Source organism: Plecotus auritus, assembly GCF_963455305.1.
Source record: "Plecotus auritus genome assembly, chromosome: 1".
In the NCBI taxonomy this organism is placed as follows: domain Eukaryota; kingdom Metazoa; phylum Chordata; class Mammalia; order Chiroptera; family Vespertilionidae; genus Plecotus; species Plecotus auritus.
In genome coordinates, this window is record NC_137770.1 from 25,394,961 (window position 1) to 25,420,064 (window position 25,104).

At 41.5% G+C, this 25,104-nt stretch overlaps 1 protein-coding gene across 10 annotated transcripts in view; it reads right to left on the reverse strand.

Moving 5' to 3' along the window:
• The window catches only part of TTLL5 (tubulin tyrosine ligase like 5), a 257,649-nt gene that overhangs the window by 231,134 nt on the left and 1,411 nt on the right, over positions 1–25,104 (reverse strand). For 8 of the 10 annotated variants that reach the window (XM_080661710.1, XM_080661713.1, XM_080661711.1 and 5 more), the window contains exons 2-6: positions 24,725–24,893; positions 19,036–19,142; positions 7,174–7,256; positions 5,311–5,417; positions 4,124–4,254 (exon numbers count right to left, since the gene is read on the reverse strand). In XM_080661710.1, the coding sequence (XP_080517836.1) occupies positions 4,124–4,254; positions 5,311–5,417; positions 7,174–7,256; positions 19,036–19,142; positions 24,725–24,798 (502 nt within the window). In that variant the 5' untranslated portion in view covers positions 24,799–24,893. Of the gene's footprint in view, positions 1–4,123; positions 4,255–5,310; positions 5,418–7,173; positions 7,257–19,035; positions 19,143–24,724; positions 24,894–25,104 lie in introns of those variants that run through there. The other 2 variants (XM_080661705.1, XM_080661712.1) reach the window with 1 other exon arrangement.

Below are 25,104 nucleotides of genomic sequence, written 5' to 3' on the forward strand. Positions count from 1 at the left end.
TATGATTCTATAAATTTACTGATTGCTTTAAAATCTAGCTAACTGCAATTAGTGAGCAGAAGTCAAAATTTTGCTCATTCCTTAGAATTATTTCTCAGCTTCTCTTGCAACTGAAGGTGACCACAGGACACAATTCTGACCAATTAGAAGTAAACAGAAATCTGCTGGGGTTTGGGAGAGAAATTTTGCTTTTCTGACATTGGTGCCACCTTATCTTTCTTATTTCCTTCTTCCAGCAGAGAAAGCTGTCCACTGGGCCACATGTGGCTGGAGTTGCCAAGAGATTCCTAGCTTCTTCAAGGTCATAGCCCTCTAATTCTACTACATACTGCAACGAGCAATAGTGCACCAGGAGTCTAGAATAGAGTGCACGTACTACAATCCTCACACTCTAATTACTGGCAATATCCAGGCTTTCACATCTCTTGAGGTAGTGGTTGGTCTCTGGGCTAGATCTCTACAGAGATGGGTTTAAGGTTTTCTCTTATTAGAACAAAAGTCATAAATTCATGAGATCCACCTTGGCTGATATCTCAGCGTCTTTAGGCAATCTTCATGCCCGTTCCTTATCAGTTCTCTTTCAAAGGCCCTACACAAGCTTTGTTCATACTTTTCTGTCCCTCTCAAACACCCAAACCCATCCGTAGGCCCTTCATTCCTGCATGTGTCCTCATCACCCTACACCCCAAGACGGCTGGGAATTTGTTTCATAAACCCACTCACCTGTTTTTCTATCTAAAATCTTATCTGGGTCAGCACCTGGCCTTCTTCCTTTCCTTGTTTTAGGGGAAACACATGCCCACCTCCTTCCTAAAGCTCACCCTTCCACAGGGGCTCTTGATTTAACCCTCTCCTGCCTTTTCTGGGACGTCAATCCATTGTTGGTATCTTTGAGCTCTCTTTCCCCTCTGATTTTTCTGTGGCGTGACTTCTCATTATGTTTCCCTCCCGTGGTAATCACATCCACCTCCATACCTGCAAATTCCAGAATCTATATCACTGGCAAACTAAAAACTGCCTTTACGACTGCTGCCAAACATCATGACATGGATGTCTATAGACGCCTCAAATCCAAACCTGGTCCAAATTTAATACTCTCCCACTTTGACACTCCTTTACGTCCTGGTTACACTCTCTGAATAAAGACGTAATGATGCTCCCAGCTGTCCAGACTCACACCTTTGGAGATATCTTTGACCCCTGCCTCACTACTAGCAGTCAGTTGGCAATCCTTATTTATTCTTCTGTTCTTTCCATTCTGGCCACCTAGCTGTGTCTAGCTACACTTCCTATCTGGATCACTCAATAATCTTCAAAGTGACCACTGTGTTTCTTCCCCCTGCTCCCTCCAATTCATTTCATGCAGTTATTTTTCTAAAGGCCAGCCTGTTCACCTCCTTTCCTTCTCGAAAGTATTCTATTGCCCACACTCAAGTAAGCACTGGAGGGTCAGAACACAAGAATCATGGAGAAAACAAAATTTCCAAGTTATGATATGCGAGGTAGACACCAAAGGAAAAGAAGAGAACTTAAAACAGACTTTATGAAAAAGGGGGATGTCTCTTTAAAATCGATGGGCTTGTCCCTTGTAAATTTAACAACACAATTAACCTAATGGTGTTGGATTTCTTCCCAGTGGATTTAAGTTTAGAGGTCATAAACTCTGGACAACCGGCAAAGAATGACTGGCACCCTGGCAAGACTGAAATGGAGGGGATTCCTCTTTGCCACCACATCTTCCCTGCCCTCCCTCTTCCACAAACTCGGTGAGTCCCTGCTGGGATCGTTGGGTGGCAACGGCAATGGGTGATTTGTTTGGGGGACTGAGGTACACGTGGGCCTGCAATAACTGCCCTGGGGCTAAATGTGGTGGCTGTGGGTTGCAGCTGTATTAAATCTATGTATTCTAGTGACCTTTTGAATTCACTTTTGTTAAAAAGAAGAACACATAAAAGTTTGAGTAATTGCTGAAGGACCAATTCTACGGAAAGACAGGTCAGGCTTGAACTGATGAAGGAACCCTAACTCTACCCAATCAGCTGAATGAGCTTCCCCAGCCCTCAGCTGACTCCGAAGGGTGGGGAAGAACAGCAGAATAGGCAACAGCAAAGAGGAGAAGGGGAATTTTCAACTTACATTCCTTTAGTCCTTAGTAGGAAATTACTCTGGACTTTAATTTCTCACCAAGAATCCAAAACAGGAGGAGTTCATATTAGGAACCGTTTTAAATTGCCGACCCGTTAGTTGAAGCATTTTCAAGCTATCGTGTTGGCTTGTTACAGAAATTTTAATTTTTATTATGTATTGATATGTTTCAACATAACTTGAAATAGGAAGTAACATTGAACATTTATTGAGCACCTATAAAGCACCATTCCAAGTGCTTTCCATGTGTTAACCTATTTAAACATCCCAACAACTCTATAAGATCAGTACTGGGAACAGTCTTTTTACAGAGGAGAAAGCTAAAGTACAGAGAAGAGGTTTTAGTAACTTGGCTAAAGTCACATAAAAATTCTTGACTGCAGCTTTTCAGCTGAGTGCACTGTAGTATTGAAGTTAACTTCATTCATCTAATTAATACTCACTTCCGACCCATTTCAGAGCCCTCTGTGGGCAAACACTGAACTGCCAACTTGTGGTCCCAGCAATAGTGCTATCAGAGGAATGGCGGCCTCGAGGTGGAGCCTTGACTGTCCCTGATGACATAAGTCCCAGAGGAAGAGCACTCCACCGGGTAACCAGACCAGATTCTTAAGTCCAACTGGTAAAAGCATCAAAAGTCAGAAGTTTAGAAAGACCTTGCTTTTCCTATCCCCATGCTTCCTCTACCCTGAAACAGAAACAGGCTCTCCCTTGGACTTATCCAGAGGAAAACTGTCTGACTGTTTCTCCTCGCTGTCACACCTGGTCCTCTGTCATATCCGATCCTCTTCACAGACGTGACTTCTGTCGTTGGCAATACTGGGAAATGGCCACTGTGTACGTACTGCCCGGGGTCTTTAGCAATAAAGTGCAGTGGTGAAGAGCCTGCCTCTGAACCAGACAGTGGTTGGCTTATTACAGAATTTTTAACTTTTATTATGTAGTAACGCAGTGGTCGGCAAACTGCAGCTCTGTTGACTAATGAGTTTGCCGATCACTGTAGTAACATACCTCAACATAACTCAAAATAGGAAATAATATGGAACATTTAGGTCTGAATCCTATTCCCACCATTTGCACAAAGTTCCTTTACTTCTCTGTATCTTAGTCTCTCCATCTGCAAAGGTGGGAACAATAACATACCAACCTCAGAGTAGAGGTGCCACTTAGAAGAAGATAGAAAGGAAACGTTCACTGAGTGTCAGCTATTAGTGTCATTACTGTTTAAACTCTCCCAGACCTGCCTCACACCTTACCTGTGCACTAAGCCCACTGAGTCAGGCTCTTCCCCGCAAAGGAAAGCCTGAAACAGCCCGCTCCTCTGCTTACACCTGGGGAGGTAAAGTTCACTTCAAGACAAAAGAAATAGGAAGCCCATTGACACGTGGATGCAGGCCCCATGCTCCTATCTAGTGTGACCAGCAACACAGCTGCCAATCTGGATTCCTAGTTGGCCCCCAAGGATGGTTTCCAATTAATTAGTGTGAACTCCGAGGAAAAACAGTGATTCTAATCTAACCGGTACTTCCAAACACCAAAAGATGCATGAGACTGATACCTCGAAGAACGCAAGTCACACAAATAAGTCCAGAAATGAAGGGGACAGGAATAGTCCCTAAATGTCAAGAGGAAAAGAGACACCAAAGAAGATACATATGTAGTTTACATGTAGAGGTACATATATCCCTACATGTGCACTAACTCTTGTCAATGAAGAGGCTGTGTACAAGAGCACATTTACATGACACCAATGTGTCCTACATAAATGATACTGATGAGACAATCTAAGAATGAATATACAGGTACACAGTCAGAATAAAAACCATTTTAAAGTTATCTCTGCAGCTGTTTTACTAAAGAAACACAAGTTTTTTAAGGATTTGAAAAACCCTGATTGGTGACTGACTTGAGGCAACCCTTGAGGTCCTTCTGCCCCAAGTTCAGTTCCTGGGGATGGGCAGTGAGTCAAAGCACTTACTACAGAATTCTGCGTACTCAGCTGGCAGCAGGAAGGTCTGAGGGAGGATGTGGAAAGCCTTGAATCCATGCGTATGCTGCATCCGAATTATGTTTTTGTACAGTCGGTCCTTTCGGGTTAGTTCATATGACCTAAAAATCATAAAAGTACTTCCATTTCAGTCAACTCCGACTCAGAGTTATCACACCCTGAAGAGTTCATGTTCACGGTTCCAGAGCAGTCACTGAGAACAGTAGATCCCAAACCTATCACTGTCAAACCCAAAGGTTTTTTCATCATTTTCATGAAATGGATTTCTTTGGTCAGGTTTAGTCATTAAGATATATGTTATGTACAGTAAAATTTGCCTTTTTTAGTGTATTATTCTGAATTTGAACAAACACATACAGTTATGTAACCACCACCACAATCAAGATTTAGACAATTACAACGTCCCAAAAAGTTACCTCAAGTCCCTTGCAGCCAATCCTTCCAATCACCTCCAGGCCCTAGCAAAGTCACCTGTTTTCTGTCCCTGTAATTTTGCCTTTTCCAGAAAGTCAGTTAAAGGGAATCATATAATGTGTGTATCCTTTTGAGACTCTTCTTTCACTGAAGGTGGCACACACAACTGAGACTTATCCTTGTGGTTGCATGTATCAGTATTTTATTCTGTTTTATGGCTCAGTGGTGATCCACAGTTCATTTATCCATTCACCAGAGGAAGGACACATGAGCTGTTTCCAGTTTTTGGAGATTATAAATAAAGTCACTATAAGCATTTGTGTATAGGTTTTTATTTATTATTATTACTTTTTAATCTTCATCCAAGGATACACTTTATTTGATTTTAGAGAGAGAGGAAGGGAGCAGGAGAGAAAGAGAAACATCAATGTAAGAAACACTGATTGGTTGCCTCCCGTACGTGCCCCAACTGAGGATTGAACCCACAATCTAGGTTATGTGCCCTGACCAGGAATCGAACTCGCAACATTTTGGTGTATGGAACAATGCTCCAACCAAATGAGCTACCCAGCCAGGGCATGGATTGTACTTTTATTGTTATTGCTAAGAACTCATTACCTAATCCAAGGTCACAGATTTTCTCCTATGTTTTCTTCTAGAAGTTTTAGTTTTAGGTTTTATATTTAAATTTATGATAATGTCAGGTGCCTTTAAAAGGAGCAAAATAGCTACAAGAGCATTACCTGGGAAAATGGTTAACCTTTTGTGCTTCAGAGAGGGTGCGAAGTAAGAAGGGCTTCAGGTGGGATCCTGTCCACATTAGGTTATAGTCAGTGCTGCTTGGGTGAACCTGAGGACAGATAAAAGGACAAGATAAAAAACATCAGAGATAACCCCTCTCCAGGAAGAGCCATGCAGAAAAGGCCAAAGAGAGTTTTCATCCACAGAGTACTCACGGACGTGGCCCAGTTAGGATGTGAGCCTAGCAAGACAAAAGTTAAGTACATAGAACATGGGGATAATCAAGTTTAAAGAATTGGAGAGTTGGGAAAATCCCAGACATAAAAAGTAGAATAGCCTGCTGGTGTGGCTCAGTGGTTGAGCACTAACACAAGCACCAAGAGGTCACTGGTTCGATTCCTGGTTAAGGAACATGCCCGGGTTGTGGACTTGACCCTCAGTAAGAGGCGTGCAAGAGGCATCCAATGGATGTTTCTCTCTCATCAATGTTTCTATCTCTTCCTCTCCCTTCCTCTCTTTCTAAAAATCAATAAAAACGTATTTTTTAAAAGTAGAATTAATCCTTCTATAGAAGTCCACAATATCTCTTAATATTTTTGCATATCAAAGTATGAGAAAAGGGCCCAACTCCAAAACTCCCTTTTCAGAGTATCCTTTTGTTCTCGCAGATGCTGCATATAAAGTACTGATCAGAAGTAAAATCTTATATAGTAGCAAACCAACTTAGAATCCACTCATTCAGTCATTCATAATAATTTATTTGTACATTCATTAAACAATTATGTATTCTGTGCCTATGATGTGGTAGGTGCCATATTAATCCCTAGAGATAAAATAGCAGCAAGACAGAATATAAACTGGTATCAGAACTTCAAAATGCCTACTTCAGACTTCAACCTAGGATAAATAGCTAGCAAGCATACCTTTATCAATTGTCTCAAAATCTCTACAGTGGTCCTTGCCAGTTTGGCTCAATGGATAGAGCTCCAGCCCTTGGACTAAAGGGTCCTGGGTTCAATTCCAGTCAAGGGCACGTACCTCAGTTGCAGGCTCCATCACTGGTGAGGCAACCAATCAATGTTTCTCTCTCACATAGATGTTTCTCTCTCCCTCTGTCTCTCCCCCTCTCTCTAAAAATCAATGGAAAAATATCCTTGGGTGAGGATTAACAACAACAAAAATCTCTACAGTGGAAATCTGTCCAGCATTTTTGCCTGTCCCTTTGATGTCAATATCCCAATTTCCCCCATTTACTTTGGGAATCACATACTCTTTGGTTTTAAAGGACCTGCCAATCATCTGTCCCTCTCTCCCCCAAGGAGTGAATCCATGACCCGAGTTATTCTATCTCCAGAATGTGGTTCTTGAGTGAAGAAAGGCACAAGGACAACAAATGGAGTTGAGTCACTTCCACGTCGGTGCCTATAGGAGATGGTCCTGAAGCTTCCTGTCCTAGATCCCTGGAGCTGTCCTGTCTCTCTCCTTCCAAAGGCTGTCTTTTCAGTTTTTCCTGATTCTGGTAACCATCTTATGTACACTTTTCCTACAAATCCCTTTTGGTTTAAGTTAAACAGAGTCTGTTTCTGTTGTTTGCAATCAAAGAACCTTAAATGGGTAACAAACAATTCCTTACGGGCAACTCTCCCTCTAGCCTAAGCCTATAAACTTAGCAAGTAAAAAAAAATGCTTTTAATTGTGGAAATGTCTTCCATGTATTGCATGGAATTCAATGCAAGTTCTCCCATCACCACTAAGCATTGGTCCCATGTACTTTCTAGTGTTGGCATGGGTAAGTAACTGACAGTCAGGTGGCTAGGATTTTCAGCTTCTGGACAGATTAGGTAAGGTAGTCAAAATGAGCTTACTTCATGAAATCCATGGGCTGTCAGAATGCTGCGTACCAGGCGACTGTCTGTTCGCACAATCTTGTAAGACAAATGATAACGTTCTAAAGAAAAACATAGAATCAAGTTCAGTAACCAGAAAGTTCGCTGTAGAGACAGAAATAAACTGTTAGAGGGTAGCTTGCTTAATTACACTTGATAACATTATACTGCTATCCTTATGCTATTACAATACAAGTAGGGGCTGCAGGTTTCAGGGGTTCTTAACCTGAAATTTGTTGGGGGTTACTAAAGATGTCTGGGGAGAACTGACATCTTTGTTTTTGTGAATTTCTAGTTGAAATGAAACATTATCTTCAATTAGGAATGTAGGCAACAATGCAGAGTATTGTTAGCAGTACCTGTGACCCTGCCACCAGTAGAGATCAGGAATTTTAATGTTATTTTACAGTTGTTACAGTTATCTCAAAGTATCACTTATTCTCACAGTATTTAAAACTACGGAAATTAACAGATCTACCACTAGATCATTATGCACTAACTAGTGGCCCAGTGCACAAAATTCGTGCACATTAAAAGGGGATTAATTAGAGGAAATAATTTAATATTGCTATTTGCCCTTTCTCTATAATAGAAGTGTCAGAAATGAAAGAAAATTAGTAAAATGTATATGAAAACCTTCCTCCTGTCAGAGTCTGGGGCGCACCAGAGTCCCACCCACCCACATGTGCCTCAAAATCATGTGAGACCCAGACCCGGCCGGCCCCCGCCCCCATTAGGCTAGATCCAGACCTGGCCTGTCCCACCCTTGTCAAGCCCCGCCGGGCAGGGGACGTAGCCTCAGGTCCCCTGGCCTAGCGCCAGGTCAGGGGGCGTGGCCTGAGGTCCCCCAGCCCAGACCAGGGTGGGGGGGCGTGCCTTGAGGTCCCCCGTCAAGCTCCACCAGGTGTGGGACATGGCCTGAGATCCCCTGTCAAGCCCCGCTGGATGGGGGGCATGGCCTGAGGTCCCCCGTCAAGCCCCGCCAGGCGGGGGGGGGGGGGGGGGTGTGTGCAGCCTCAGGTCCCCTGGCACCAGGAGTGGGGAACAGCCTCAGGTCCCCTGTCAAGGCCCAATGGCAGGGGGTGCAGCCTCAGGTCCCCGCTGGGCGGGGGGCGTGGCCTGAGTTTCCCCAACCCAGCACCGGGGGTGCACCTTGAGGTCCCCTGTCATGCCCCGCCAGGCAGGGGGACACAGCCTCAGGTCCCCTGGCTCGGTGCTGGGGCGGGGGCTGCAGCCTGAGGTCCCCTGTCAAGCCCCACCTGGTAGGGGACGTAGCCTGAGGTCCCCCGGCCTGGCGCTCGGGCCGGGGGAGCAGCCTGTGGTCCCCTAGCCCAGCACCAGGACGGGAAGCGCACCTTGAGGTCCCCCATCAAGCCCCGCTGGGTGGGGGGCATGGCCTGAGGTCCCCCGGCCTGGCGCTGGGGGAGCAGCCTGAGGTCCCCCAGCCCAGCACCAGGACAGGAAGCGCACCTTGAGGTCCCCATCAAGCCCTGATGGTTGGGAGGCGCGGCCTGAAATCTCCTGTCAAGCCCTGCCAGCCTGAGGTCCCCTGTGAAGCCCCATGGGGGCTGGGGAGGGTGTAGCCCAGGGGTGGGCAAACTTTTTGACTCGAGGGCCACAATGGGTTCTTAAACTGGACCGGAGGGCCGGAACAAAAGCATGGATGGAGTGTTTGTGTGAACTAATATAAATTCAAAGTAAAGGAGCGGAGGGGAGAGCAAGAGAACCCTCTGCTCTTTCGGCTCCGCAGGCCGGATAGAACAGCTGAATGGGCCGGATCCGGTCCACGGGCCGTAGTTTGCCCACAGCTGGTGTAGCCTCAGGTCCCTGCTGATTGCTTGTTAAGGCTCCTTATGGGAACTTGGCCTCAGCTGTGGGTGCAGCCATCTTTGTGACGGAGTGATGGTTAATTAGCATATTCCCTCTTTATTAGATAGGATAAGAGGCATATATATCACAAATTTAGGTTTTTTAAAAATATTATGACAATTTCAATACAATGGGTTTTCTTTGTTGTCATACATAATTTTCATGCACTTAACAAACATTATTCTGATTTAAAAACAAACAAACAAAAACATTATTCTGAGAAGAGACTCATTAGGATCCACTGCACTAAAAAGGTTGAGAACCCCTGCTCTAGATAGCACTCTGTGTGCAATACTTCTGACTACCAGTATCTCCTAGATCAGAGGTCATAAACTGGTGACCTGAGGGCCAACACCAACCTGCAGATATAGTTTATTCATTTCTCATTGTGCTTTAAAAATAAAATTGAATTGATTGTGAACCTTTTATTTTTATTTATTTATTTATTTATTTTTTAAAATATATTTTATTGATTTTTTTACAGAGAGGAAGGGAGAGGGAGAGAGAGTTAGAAACATTGATCAGCCGCCTCCTGCACACCTCCTACTGGGGATGTGCCCGCAACCAAGGTACATGCCCTTGACCGGAATCGAACCTGGGACCTTTCAGTCCGCAGGCCGACGCTCTAGCCACTGAGCCAAACCGGTTAGGGCTGATTGTGAACCTTTTAAACTTGTGAACCTTTTAAACATAAAAATCTAGATTTCTGGGCCTCTCTTGAAAACCCTGAGCATTCTCTCTCCCTCTCCTTCTCTATCCCTTTCTTCTCTCTCTCTCTCTCTCTCTCTCTCTCTCTCTCTCTCTCTCTCTCTCAGCAAGAGTCAACTGAGGAGGTGCACGTGCTTCCTCCAGGACAGGCCCACACTGCCCAGTTCAGCGCAGTCCCTACCTGGCCCGCTGCACTCGTTCATATTTCCTGCCTGGCACCTGCAAGCATTCTGTGCTTGTGACCCCCGCCTACGAGGAAAATCTGTAATCATGTGAAATTTCTATATATCCCTGAGGACTAACATTTACTCTGGCCCATTAAATTCAACCTCTTTCTATGCACCACTACAAATTGCTTGAAAAAGTTATCTAAGAATACTACAGAACAATTTTTTAAAGGACTACATATTGCCTTTGTTCTTAGGGAATACATACTGAATCAAGTATTTAGGCATGAAGGATTTAAACTAATTTTCAAATGACCAGAGGCTCGGTGCATGAAATTTGTGCACAGGTGCGGTCCCTAGGCCTGGCTGCCGATCGAAGTGTGAGCATCTGGCATGGAAGGGCAGGTCCCAGCTGACCTTTAGGCCCTTGGCAGCACCTGGGCCCCCGGGCCCCCACGCGCCCCCCTCCACCTGAGTGGAGATGCGGTGAGCACGGCCTGATGCCGCAGGCCGGGGCGCAGCATGGGCCACCCAGCAGTGCTGCACGGAAGCTGGGCAGGCAGCGCGCTCTCTCCCAGCCGGCCTTGCAGAACAGCTCCTGTGCGAACCCACAGGGAGCCCTGACCGGCCCCTGTGGTCCCAGCGGCTGCAGCCCAGCTCACCCGGAAGAGGCCACGCTCCTCTAGGGCACCCGGCACCTTAGCGTGGGGGCTTCCCTGGCGCGCGAGCCCTGGCGTCCCAGGTGAGGGTAGCAGGGGGAGTGAGAGCAAGCTTGGCGGACACCCCACATTCTCACCGCACCTCTGTCCCCGTCACCCCCGCCCCCAGGAAGCCAGCAAGAGGTCGCAGCACCGTCGCCGACGCCTACCATGTTCCACATCACCCCCTGGTGGTCAGAACACACCATAGTGAGCGGTTGAACTCCCAGTCGAAGGGACAATTTGCATATTAGGCTTTTATTATATATCGAGGATGGGGAAGGGGGAGAGAGCAGATATGGCAAAATGTTAATAACTAGTAAATCTACGGAAAGAGTATATATGTGTTCATTGTAATATTCTTAAAACTTAAAAAAATGAAAGAATATTAGGTCTTTTCAATATAACTGTGATCACTAACATCTCCATTTTTGCACTTGGCAAAAAGCCAAAATGTCAACTGCTGGAGACCAGGAGTGCTCCGATTCTGAGCTTGTTCTGCAGTGCTTGCCTCACAGAACCAGGCCACAGGGAAGGTGTCAGTAAAGCGTGTGGAAAAATAGACAACGATCACATGGGACTGGGGGAAATGCGGGGGATAATAAGAGAAAGAGTATGTCTCTGGAACTGAACTATTGGGGTTAAAATCCTGCCTCTACTCCTTCCTGGCTATCATCTTGAATAAGTTCTTTCATTTTCCTATGGTCAATTTTCTCACCTGTAAAATGGAATTGATAACAAAGATACTTACCTCCTAGGATAATTGAAAGCACTAAGTCAGTTAACACATTAAAGCTTGTATACTTGTTGATACATAATAAAAATGTTTATATAGTAAAAACTTTATATAGTAAAATATATAGTATATAGTATTTAAAAAGTAAACACATAGTAAAATAGCTATTAATAGTGTCATACATAGTAAATTATACATTTTATATAGCAAGCTAGAGGCCCGGTGCATGAAATTCGTGCACGGGGGTGTGTGTCCCTCAGCCCAGCCTGCACCCTCTCCAATTTGGGACCCCTCGAGGAATGTCCGACTGCCGGTTTAGGCCCGATCCCAATATTAACTCTAACCCAATAGGATTGGGCCTAAACGGGCAGTCGGACATCCCTCTCACAATCCAGGACTGCTGGCTCCCAAATGCTCACCTGCCTGCCTTCCTGATTGCCCCTAACCACTTCTGCCTGCCAGCCTGATCACCCCTAACCACTCCCCTGCCAGCCTGACTGATGCCTAACTGTTCCCCTGCCAGCCTGACTGCCCCTAACTGCCCTCCCCTGCCGGCCTGGTCACCCCTAACTGCCTTCCCCTGCAGGCCTGGTCCCCCCCAACTGCCCTCCCCTGCAGGCCTGGTCCCCCCCAACTGCCCTCCTCTGCAGGCCTGGTCCCCCCCAACTGCCCTCCCCTGCAGGCCTGGTCCCCCCCCCCAACTTCCCTCCCCTGCAGGCCTGGACCCCCCCAACTGCTCTCCCCTGCAGGCCTGGGTCCCCCCACCCCCAACTGCCCTTCCCTGCAGGCTTGATTGCCCCCAACTGCCCTCCCTTGCAGGCCTGTTTCCCCCCAACTGCCCTCCCCTGCTGGCCTGATCACCCCCAACTGCCCTCCCTTGAAGGCCTGGTCCCTCCCAACTGCCCTCCCCTGCTGGCCTGATTGCCCAAAACTGCCCTCCCTTGCAGGCCTGGTGCCTCCCAACTGCCCTACCCTGCTGGCCATCTTGTGGTGGCCATCTTGTGTCCACATGGGGGCAGGATCTTTGACTACATGGGGGCAGCCATCTTGTGTGTTGAGGTGATGGTCAATTTGCATATTACTCTTTTATTAGATAGGATACAAAAATAAAAATGCTATTAATACTCTTTCTCCTACTTCTAATATAGAGGGAAAATGTAATTATCACTGTATTCAGTGGCAGCCTGATTCTCAGCATGTAAGTAGTAAGCAGTAACCATCTCCTTTTAATCCACACCTATTAACTCTAACCCAACTCAGATACACTGAACATGTTCCAAAAGGGGAGTGTGAGAAAGGCAGGGTGAGATGATATAAAGTAGCTGTGACTCTAGTAATTTTAACTCAAATTCACGTTCTGGATCCAACAGCCCTGGGACCAATAATGCTGATTACCAGTATATGTTCGACCAGAGGTTATAAATTGTGACCCAAGTGCCAAATCCAGCTTACAGACATGCCTTGTTCATGCCTTGTGGTGTTTTAAATGTAAAACAGAATTAGTTGTCAACCTTTTGAAATTGGAACAATTCATAAAATAATCTAGATTTCTGGGCTTCTCTTGGGAAACCTGGTAACTCTAGGCTCTCTCTTCCCTGCTAGTCAGATGGAGACTGGCAAGTGAACCCGCCCAATTGCCCTCCTTGCCTACTAGCAAACTGCCAAACATCCAAAATCGGAGCCTCTGACCCCACATTGCATTAAATCCACCATGAGTCTGTAGAATTTCCTCTTCTCCAATCACTTCCAAGTATCCCGGGAGGCAACTTGAAGCACTAAGACCCCTGGCAAGTTCCAGGACTGACTGTAGGCAGAGCAAATAAAAACAAGGAAGCAATAATTTGTCAGCAGAGAAGCACCTAGGGCAGTGGTCGGCAAACTCATTAATCAACAGAGCCAAATATCAACAGTACAACGATTGAAATTTCTTTTGAGAGCCAAATTTTTTAAACTTAAACTTCTTCTAACACCACTTCTTCAAAACAGACTCGCCCAGGCCGTGGTATTTTGTGGAAGAGCCACACTCAAGGGGCCAAAGAGCCGCATGTGGCTCACGAGACACAGTTTACCAACCACGGACCTAGGGAATGGTGAAATGCCCTAAGGGTTTGGTCAAAAATAGCATGGGAAACTAGAATGAAGACAAAACTGTTTTGACTTTTAGAATACAAGAATAACCCCTTCGATGGCAACATAGTGTAGCCTGCCCTACTGTCAGAAAATTACAGCTGCACTGTTGAATATGGTAGTCACTAGCCATGTGTAACCACTGAGCACTTGACTAGTGTGAGAGAGTAACTGATTTTTTTTAAAATTTAACTTTAATTAATTTAATTCAGTTGGAAAACTTGTCTGGAACAACCTGAGCATAAAAATTGATTTTTCAACTATAACATTTATGGAACATATGTTTTTATGGATTTCAGAGAGGGAGAGAGATATAGAAACATCAATGATGACAATCATCAATCAGCTGCCTCCTGCATGCCCTCTACTGGGGATCAAGCCCGCAACCCAGCATGTGCTCTGACTGGGAAACGAACAGTGACCTCCTGGTTCATAGGTCAATGATTGACCACTGAGCCACACCAGCTGGGCTCATTTATGGAATATAAATACAGATCAAGTATTCCTAATAAAAATTTTACACATACTAAGATATGCTATCTATGTAAAATACACACACAGGATGTAAACTATCTCAGTGATTTTTTCATATTGAGTAAATGTGGAAAAGGTATTTTGGATTAAACAAAATATATTAAAACTAATCTCACCTATTTCTGTTTACTTTTTTAATGAGGCCTGGAAATTTTACATATGTAGTGTACATCATATTTCTATAGGTTGCTGGGCTATACAAATGCAAATTATGAAATTAACACATTAGAGGCAAATTATAAAATGGTACTTCATTCTATAAAAAGATTAAACTGAAAATATCTGTTGCCTATAAAACGAAATCCCATTTACATATTCAAAGTATATACAGTTTTGTGGGGGGGAAAAGGATCGAGTGAGGGGAAAAAATATGTTTCTAGAATATTTAACAAAGCATATGAAATCACATTGTACCAAAAATTTTAACAGTGAATGCAATGAAACATTTACTAGATAATAGAACAAACAAGGTTGGTACCTAACATGAGATCAACAGAAGATAACTAATGCCCCAGATACACTTCTCAAGAGGATTTAACCACAGGATTATGATCTCAGCAGACCTATGTCAGCTATTTAGGAGAGCAGAGAGGAAAAAAACAGACCAAGAATATTTAACAATTCAGAAATCTGAGGCAGCAACTACAAGTCATTCAAACTGTTCTTCACATACAGAAGGCAAAAAAGAATTATTAAACAACATGAATGGGGAAGAAAAAGAAAATTCAAAAACATAATTTGAGAAAAAAGTTTAGTGGCTTTTTCTTTAATCACAGGAATGTGAGAGAAAAAAAAAAAAAAGCCCAAAATCTTACAGGTTCTAGAAAATAGTCATTGCTTGAGTAATGGAAAAACTACATTGATGGATGCTAATTTCCAGTATATGTTAGGTATTCTAAAAAGAAAGGGTCTGCCCAGCCCGCGTGTCTCAGTGATAGAGTGTTGAAATATGAACCAGGAGGTCACGGTTCTATTCCCGGTCAGAGCTCATGCCTGGGTTATAGGCTCGATCCCAGTGTGGGGTGTGCAGGAGGCAGCATATCAATGATTCTCTCTCATCATTGATGTTTCTATCTCTCTCTCCCTCTCCCTTCCTCCCTAAAATCAATAAAAATATATTAAAAAAATAAAAAGGACGTGTCTGCCCATTGCCATGAAATATATAGGTTAATTTATGTGACAAGCACCCCCAAAAAAAGTATGTTTTGGGGGAATTATTTACTTCTGTTTTTCTCAAACCCACATTTGACATTTTGACTCATGTCATATTTTGATTTTGAGGGTGTTTCTCAGTAAATGTTAGCAACTCTTTAGTTGCTCAGGATTCAGAGAATATAAATGAACCATGTCCCTTTAAGTGGTAACATAGCAACTTGCTGAGAAGATTAGAACACAAAGACCCCTAGGGAGAGAGGAATATTCAATCCCACTATCTTCTTAAACTCTTGGCTCATTATGGCAAGGACAGACCTTAAATTAATCTCAAAGTACAGCAAGTCCTATTCAACAAGTAAAGTAAGTTTTGAGTGTGTACTATGTGCCAAACATTTAGTAACAATGCCTGCAAAATAGGTATTATCTCCACTTTATTAGCAATGAAATGAGTTAAGATGGCTTCACAAATGAATTTTATCAAACATTTAAAGAACTAACAACAATCCTTAAAATTCTTCCAAAGAGAAGGGAACTAATTTTCTGAGGCTAGCATTACCCTGATACCAAAGCTAGATGAAGGCGTCACAAGAAAAACACAAACCCATATCCCTTATAATTACTGATGTAAAAATTCTCAACAAAATACTAGCAAACCAAATCCAGCAGCATATTAAAAGGATAACACACCATGACCACATGGGATTTATCTCAGGAATGCAAGGGTTGTTCAACATACAAAAGTCAGTCAATGCAATCCACCACATTAAGAGAATGAAGGAAACAAAACAGAATCATCTTAAATGATGTAGAAAAAGCATTTTATAAAATCCAACACCCTTGCATGATAAAAAGAAAACAACAACAACAAAAAACACACACACTCAATGAAGGACTAGAAGAGGATGTATTCAACATGCTAAAGGGAATTTTGAAAAGCCCACAGCTAACATCATACTCAATGGTGAAAGACTGGAAAGCATTCCCCCTAAGATCAGGAACAAGACAAAGATCCACCTTTCACCTCTTCTACGTAACATTGTACTAAAAGTCCTAGTCAGAGCAATTAGGCAAGGAAAGGTAACAAAAGGCATCCAAGTTGTAAGGAAAGAAGTAAAATGATCCCTACTGGCAGATGACATGATCTTATATACAGTATAGACAATTCAAAAGAACCCCCAACACACACAAAACTATTACAGCTAATAAATGAGTTCAGCAAGGTTTCAGAATATAAGGTCAATATACAAAATTCTACACACTGATAATTAACAACCCAAAAATAAAATTGAGAAAACAATTCAATTTATAATAGTACCAAAAAGGATAAAATATTTAGGAATAAATTTAACCAAGGAGCTATAGGACTTGTACACTGAAAACTATAAAACACTGCTAAAAGAAATTAGAGAAGATCCAAATAAATGGAAAGACATCCCTTGTTGGTGGACTGGAAAACTTTTAAGATGGCAATACTCCCAAAAGCAATTTATAGATTCAATGCATTCCCTATCAAAATCCCAAAGGCCCTTTTGCAGGTATTAGAAAGCTTTATCCTAAAATTCATATGGCATTGCAAGGGACTCTGAATAGCCAAAAAAAAATCTTGAAACAGAAGAACAAAGTTAAAGGATTCACATTTTCCAATTTCAAAACTTACTACAAAAGTACAGTAATTAAAATGATAGATACTGGTATAAGGATAAACATACAAATCAATGGTCTATTAAGAGCCCAGAAATAAACCCATACACCTACAGACAACTGATTTTCAACAAAGTTCCAAAAGCATTCAATAGAGAAAGAATAGTCTCTTCAATTAATTACGTTGGACAACTAGATATACACATGCAAAAGAATGAAGATAGACCCTTACCTCACATTATGTAAAAAAAGTAATTCAAAATGGATCAAACGCCATTTATCTCCAATACAAGAGCTTAAACTATATAACTCTTAGAATAAAGCATGGGGATCATGACCTTGGGTTAGGCAATGGTTTTGTAAATATACCAAAAATATAAGCAACAAAAGAAAAAAAAACAGACAAATTAGACGTTATCAAAGTGAAAACCTTCAGCTCATGAAAAAATACTATCAAAAAAGTGAAAAGACAAACCACGGAAAAATATTTGTAAATCATATATCTAATAAGGTTCTAATATTCCGAATGGATAAGAAATTCTTATTACTCAACAACAAAAGGACAACCCAATTAAAAAATAAGCAAAAGCCTTGAATAGGCATTTCTCTAAGGAAGATATATTAATGACCAACAAGTACATGAAAAGATCCTCTATGTTGCCCAGCTGGTGGTTGAACATCAACCCATGCACAAAGAGGTCCCTGGTTCAATTCCCAGTCAGGGCACATGCCTGGGTTGCAGGCTCAATTCCCAGTACCAATGGAGTTTCATACCAATGGAGTTTCCATCTCTCCCTCCTCTTTCCTCTCTCTCTAAAAATAAATAAAAATATATATTTTTTTAAAAGATGGTCTGTCATTAGTCATTATGGAAATACAAATCAAAACCACAATCAGATACTTCACACCCACTAGTACATTGATAATATAAAAAACAAAATAAATGTTAGTGAGAATGCAGAGAAATTAGAACTCTCATATACTGTTGATGGAAATGTAAAACAGTGCAATCATTGTGGAAAAACACTTTGGCAGTTCCTTTATAAGTTAAACATAGAATTACCATACAACATAGCAATTCCATACCTAAGTATATACCCAAAAGAATTGAAAAACTGATGTTCAAGCTAAAACTTAAACATTTCAATGTCCACAGCAGCACTATTTACAATAGCCTAAAGGTAGAAACAACCATTCATCAACTGATGAATGGATAAACAAATGTGGTATATGCATACATGGAATATTATTCAGCCATAAAAAGGAAGGAAGTACTGCCCTGGGTGGGGGGCTCAGTTACCCCCGAGTGTCGTCCCAATACCCCAAGGTTGTGGGTTCAATCCCTGGTCAGGGCACATATAAGAATCAACCAATTAATGCATAAATAAGTGGAACAACAAATTGATGTTCCCCCCCCCTCCCCCTCACTCCCCCTTCCTCTCTCTCTAAAATAAATCAATAAATTAAAAAAAGAATGAAGTGCTGACACATGTACAATATGACTGAACCTTAAAAACATTATGCTAAGTGAAAAAAGCCAGACACAAAAAGTCACAAATTATATGACTCCATTTATATAAAACTAGAGACCCAATGCACGAAATTCACTCAAGAGTAGGCCTTTGCAGCCGCGGTGGCTGCCTCGATCCCTCCCTTGCAGCCCCAGCTTTGTCTGGAAAGTCGTTCAGAAGGACGTCTGGATGGCCATTTGGTCAATTTGCATATTACGCTTTTATTATTATAGATATCCAGAAGAGGTGTATTCACCGAGACAGAAAGTAGATCAGGGGCTGCCAGGGGCTTGGTATTGACTACTTAATGGATACAGGGTTTACTTTTGGGATGATAAAAATGTTCTGAAACTAGATAGTGGTGATTGTTGCACAACATTGTAAATGTACTAAATGCCACTGAATTGTACAGTAAATTTTGTTTTGTATATTTTACTATACAAAACAGTAAATTTTGTTTTGTATATTTTACTATAATAAAATAACAATAAGCACATGTATACTTAATTCTGAAAAAAAATTGAAAAGGAAAAAAAATAATATGCAGAAAACAATTCCAGAAACCCTAATAATCCTTTCAAGTATAATAAATATAGTCTTCTCGTTTCTCTATCTATAGGTGTTGTCAATTTCTGCAAGACAAGGTTGCCAGGGCCATGCCCCAGCCCTACCTTCTGTGGGGAAGTCATACTCACCTCCAATTACTCGAATATTGTTGTCCTTGGTCAGAATTGCCTCAGCATGGAATACCAAAATTGGAATTCTCCTGCAGCCTCCAGTCCACATGATACATGGATGATCCCTACAACCATAACAAAAAGCTTTATAAATTTACAACTCAAAATCTGAATTAACTGCTGAAGCAGATTACTATGGTTAGCTGCTTAAAACCTTACCCCTCCTTCTGAAACAACAACCCTAAGTGTCCTATGGGAAACATTCATTTTCCATTTTTAGCCATGTGGTTTGTTTAAAATGAATTCCATCCCTGATCCCGGGACGAGTCTTGACTGGCTTTAGCCAATTAGGACATTCTATCCCCCAGTTATAGTGGCTGTTTCAGGGATGAGCACATAAGCCAACTGGAGCCAAGTGAAGGTCAGGTGACATGTTGTGAGACCCTCTGAGAAAGCAATGCTATTTCTCTTCTCTGGCAGCTATAGAAGAGATGGCCTCTCTTCTCCTTGACAGTGTAAGAGACTGAGAGGGCTGGAAGTGCTACTATCACTTTGTGACCTTGACAGGAGAGTGTGGAGATGCTAGTAAAGGAGGAAGTCAGTGGGAGCCTGATTAAAAGAATGAGAGAAATGAGATCCTGAGTGGCACACTTAGAGCTGCAGAATCAAGTCTTTCCTAAATATGAATTAATGAAGTCCCTTTATTTTTAGGACAAAAAATACATAATTATGTTTTAGCCCCCAGTACACATAAAGAATCCTAACAAATAGATTCACAAAAATTTATATACCCCTTTGAAGCCCTATAGTCCTTTTTAAAAAAAAGAAAAGTTTTTATGGATTTTAGAGAGAGAAAAAGGGAGAAGGAGACAGAACAGCAGTGATGAGAGAGAATCATCCATAGGCTGCATCCTGTGTGCCCCCTACTGGGGATCGAGCCCAAGACCAGAGCATGTATCCTGATGGGGAATCAAACCATGACCTCCTGATTGCTCAACCACCCACTGAACCACACCAGCCTGTAGAGTCCCTTTTTAAGGCAATTTGATGACCCATCTTAAAATTCTGAGCTAGGAAACCAAATTATTACCAGTACCCCAATTAAAACCACATATTTTAAATAAAGCCTTAGTAAATGCAAAAACAGATATTTTCCACCAGAGAAGGATCTCTTACATTATTTTCTTTCCTTAGCCTCAGAAAATCTCAGTTTAATCAATTTATGCACAGATTAGGAAACTTGAACCTCCTCAGTGCAGGAAGGTAGAACGGGAAAGAAATTACCTGAGTACCTACTACGCGCCAGGAAATAAACTAAGAGCTTTCATGCTATCTCACTTACTCCTATTGCCCCCACTATGAACTGAGGAAAAGGTGTTCAGAGAGGTTAAGTAATTTGCCCAAGGCTGAGTCAAGGAAAGATACATGAACCCAAATGTCTGTGCTCTTTCCACCCTTCTGTCACCTTAATCACATTTCGGTGATGTGCTATATATGGAACACCTTAAACTCAACTCTTTGGGAACTTAAACTATTCAATTTATTAAATGGAATAAGACCCACTGAGCCAAGATTCAGTTACCTCTCAAAAACTCACATGGCCACACCGTTAACCACAAATCTCAAGGCCAAGTCAGACCCTCCCAACCCAAGTTTAAAAATACCCATACTTTGAATGAATAGGCTGCAGACTACCAATTTTAGAAGGCAGCCTTTAGACTTGGGAATGAGCTGCCAAAAGCCTTTTAGTGAGGAAAGCAGAGAACACCATACCTAGCTCATTTCCTGCTTTGTAGAAATGGAATGTGGATGCTTACTGTCCTTGCTTTGACCTGGGTGATTGTGCCCACTTGTGAGAAATGGTGTTTAGAGGGTGCATTTTTTGGCAAAGATTTTTTTGTTTTGCTTGCTTTTTTAATCTTAAACACCTATAATACGTGGGCATGGGGTCAAGCTATTCCTGTGATCTCTTCCAACTTTAATTTTTCCATTATATTTCTAAGTCAGAGGATAGAGGGAAAAAAGAGGCTGCCTATCCAAAGTCTTAGATAGAAACTCTGGAAACTATCCAAGGTTCCTTGTCAACCTGGCATTAGCTACAAACTGGCAGCACTGCGCCTTATCACTTACACACAATGGATTACTGCGATAAGACGGGGCAATCAGAATACAAACAGCAGGTGCACAGCTGAGAAGGGCCAAGGCCTAACTACACTCTGTGGAAAGCCAAATCCCTGAAGGAGAAATCTCTTCACTTACAACCCATAAAAAGATAAAAGAGGTAGTAGACAAATTATTAATTCAATAAGGTCAACTACAAAATACTTAAGGCAGATGCTAAATTGTCATTAAAACCATGCTCCCACCAGGTGGTGCTAAAGGGAAAAGATTCCTCCAATTAGGAAATTAAAAATTGGGACCTTAAATTTTCTTTTGCACCAGAAACTGGAATAGATTAAGAAAATATGCCTTACAGGCATGAAAAGACAGCATATTTGAATGATTAATTATCAAAGTAGACCAGTTTTATGGTTGACTTTATTGAGAACCTAAGAACGTTTTGGGTTTTAAGAAGCAATTTCATGAGGAATATATTATTCTTCACTCCTGGGATGCAGCCTACTTAACTCAAAACTTCCATGCCTTATTAATACCACTGTCCCTGCTGGAAATGCCTTCCCCACATCTCTGTACATTCAATCCCACTCTCCAAGGCCTTGCCCCACTCCCCCAGCCCTGAGTGATGCCATCCTTCTCTGAACTCCTGGACCACTCACTGTATATTCATTTTATTTTTTCCAAGTAAGTGTTGATGCTTTTTTCAACTGATACAAAGCTAGCTTTTATTAGAGAAATTAAAGTTACTATTTTTCCAGTGACAAAAGCAGCATCAAATCCTTTTATGAAAGTTTCCATATCTATATATAAATTTGTATTTGGGATCCCCAAGCAAAATATAGAAAAAGACCCCCCTTTCCATTTACCATTTGAAATAATGCCATGCAAAACAAGGACTGCCTGGACAGTTTCTAGTCCTAAAGTCCAGGCATTAACTACTTTAATACAGCCTAGGAATCGAGAAGATCTAACAGATGTCCATGGATATGCATCTTAGGATCAAATCAACTTCCTTAGATGATTTAAGGCCTTCTAACTTGCAAAAAATTTTGAAATGTAAGCCTATTGCTCTAAGTGTGAACAAGATTGACTTAAGATTCCTAATGTATAAAATAAGTGTGTAGTAGACAAGACGAGCTGATGGAGTAAGACTAACCATCAAAATTCAATAGTAAGAGTGTGGAAGAAAGCAAAACAAAACAAAAAAATAAAGAAACTTCAAAAGGTCCATGAATTTGGATTGAGGGAACAGGAGAAGTGGGGGAGAGGGATATTACACTTTATTTCACTAATTTTTACTAGAAATTTCACATCTCTCAGTTATTAATATAGGCAGCAAAGCACAGCACTATTAGAATGATCTGAAATTAGACTTTTATACCATTTTACAGTTGATGCCAGTATATTAAAACATCATTTACATTTATCACTACTTCGAAGTTGTGTTAGCTATTAAACTTGCCACTAAATTACCTATGATCATAGTCTTCCTCATCTGGTGTGATGAGGCTGGACAATGATTTAGCATCTCTCCTCCAAGCTACCAAATGGTGACATCACACATTGGTAGTCCAGACATGTATGAAGGTCCCAGTATTCCTCACTTCTAAGTGTTAATCAAAGACCACACCACAGTGTAATGATCTTACACAAACTAAGCAAAAACAGTCTTCATGCTGCTGTCTTTAGAAAATAAAACTTAACTTCCCCATGTTTTAAATGAATGATCTTGTTATTTAATGTATAAGAAAGCACTAAAGAAGCAAGAAAACAAAAAAGTAAATAATGTATAAGGAAGCACAGCTTACTGTATCACAAGTAACTTTTTAAAATAATTTGATAACTGTATTTCAATGTAATTGGTATTTTTTAATGACACATATTTAATTTTAAGTACTTAAAAATATTCTGACAAGAGACCCACAACATTAAAAAGGTTAAGAACGTCTGATCTAATGTGATCTAAATCATACATTTGTTTGTTCATTCAGTCAGTCAGTCAGTCAGTCAGCAAGTATTTATTGAGTACCTACTATAATACTAGGTTGAACTATTTGAAATTGTCAATATTTGACTGTTTTTGACCTACCAAAATGGCAATTTCATGAGATTCAAACTAATACATACTTGTCAGGCCCAACCTCTAAACCCACCAAAAAGGAAAATATTTATGGAGTAAAACAAGGATCTTGAAATTAGAGTGATGCTTGGAGAAGAAGTTAAAATTTTATGAAATGAGTAAGAGGCAGCATACAGAAAGCAAGAAGTCAAGGGAGGCAAATGGCCAGAGGGAATTGTCCATTTAATTATCCTGAATGAGAATGACCCAAATATAATGTCAACTCTCTATTATTTTCTACAACCTAACAGTGACGAGAAGCCTTTCCTCAAAGCTTTATTAATGCTTCAATAATTTTCCCAAGTTATAATATTAAATAATGAAATCTTCCACTTTATAATAAGAAGTCCACTTTAAGTTCAATATTAAAGCAAGTAAGAACAGTATCTTATATGTGTACGGCACTTCACAATTTACAAAGTAATTTCATAGACATTATTCTATTTGATCCTAAACACACTCCTACAAAATAGCCTGGGAGATATTATCCCCACTTTTCAGGTGATTCAGCACATATCCAAGGGGACCTGCAAAAAATCTTAAAAACAAATCTTAACTGTAAGCCAGCTTTTCTCTTTGTTCTCTGTCAAGTAATAAGGTTGAAGGAGGCAGAATAGCAAAGTGCTACAAAATTCTGTAAAACTAGGTCTGAATCTCAATCCATCACTTACTCTCTACACATCCCTGAGAAAGTCCTTTGGTATTTGTGAGGACATATTTAATAAAGTGGAAATAATAGCATCTTCAGATTAAATGAAATACAGTAGTTAAAGCCCATACCATCATCTGTAGCAGCTGCTCTTACCACTAGCACTTACATTTTTATTATTTTGAGTCCCTTACATAAAAGAACTCAGGAAAGCACTGCTGTTCAATAGACCCAGCAAAGGCTATAGCATTCTATTGTAAGGCCCCACAGTGACTCTGGTAAGTCACCTGACCTCTCTCTATTATCATCATTCCATCATTGTAAAGATTTTTGAGAAAGTAACATAACCAGTATCACAGTGTTTGGAGACCTACTTTTCTTCACTATCTAAGCATTTCAAAATCTCCTATCTTAGAAGCTCTGATCAGAAGTTTACTAAGAGCTACTTACCTGGAACACCTAGAGCCAGTGTTTGGTCACTCATAGAGCCTTATATCTCATGTCAGATAAGGACGAAATAATAAGATCTTTAGTTAGATCATGGATAGAAGCTAAAACCAGAATCAGGCAATACCAAAGGAAGGATATTCTATCACAGTGCCTCACATATGCCCCCCCAAATGGAGTTTTTTTGCCCAACCATACTGTCTATCCACTGTGTATCTGAAGAACTGTTATTAAGTTTGAGTTTTTCATTTTTCTTTTATATACAGTATCGAACATGCACCAATATCCTTCCTTTGGATATTGTGTATAAGTAAACGAGAACTATTTTCCCATCCTAGAGGCAAAGGTTCAAAAGCAGGCTGGCTATTACTTACTCTTGGCTTACCACCTCCTCATCCTCTGAGGATGATGCTGTTTCCTCCAGGTCCCGGGCCATCACGATTGGCATTTCCTTTAGGGTTTGTCATGCAGTCAGCAGACGGGGGCCTCAGAGACCTTTCTTTGCAGAGTCACTGGATCAAACAATTTGGGTGGCACAGATACCTGTAGGAAAGCCACATGATCTGAAACACCATGTAAGATCTATTTGTTCATTATTGCTGATGATCTTCCAAGCAATGAAAATGAATCTTTACCTCACTGGTGCCCAACCTCTAGGTGCTTACCCTCTATCACAGTGCCTCACATATGCCCCCCAAATCGAGTTTTTTTGCCCAACCATACTGTCTGTCCACTGTGTATCTGAAGAACTGTT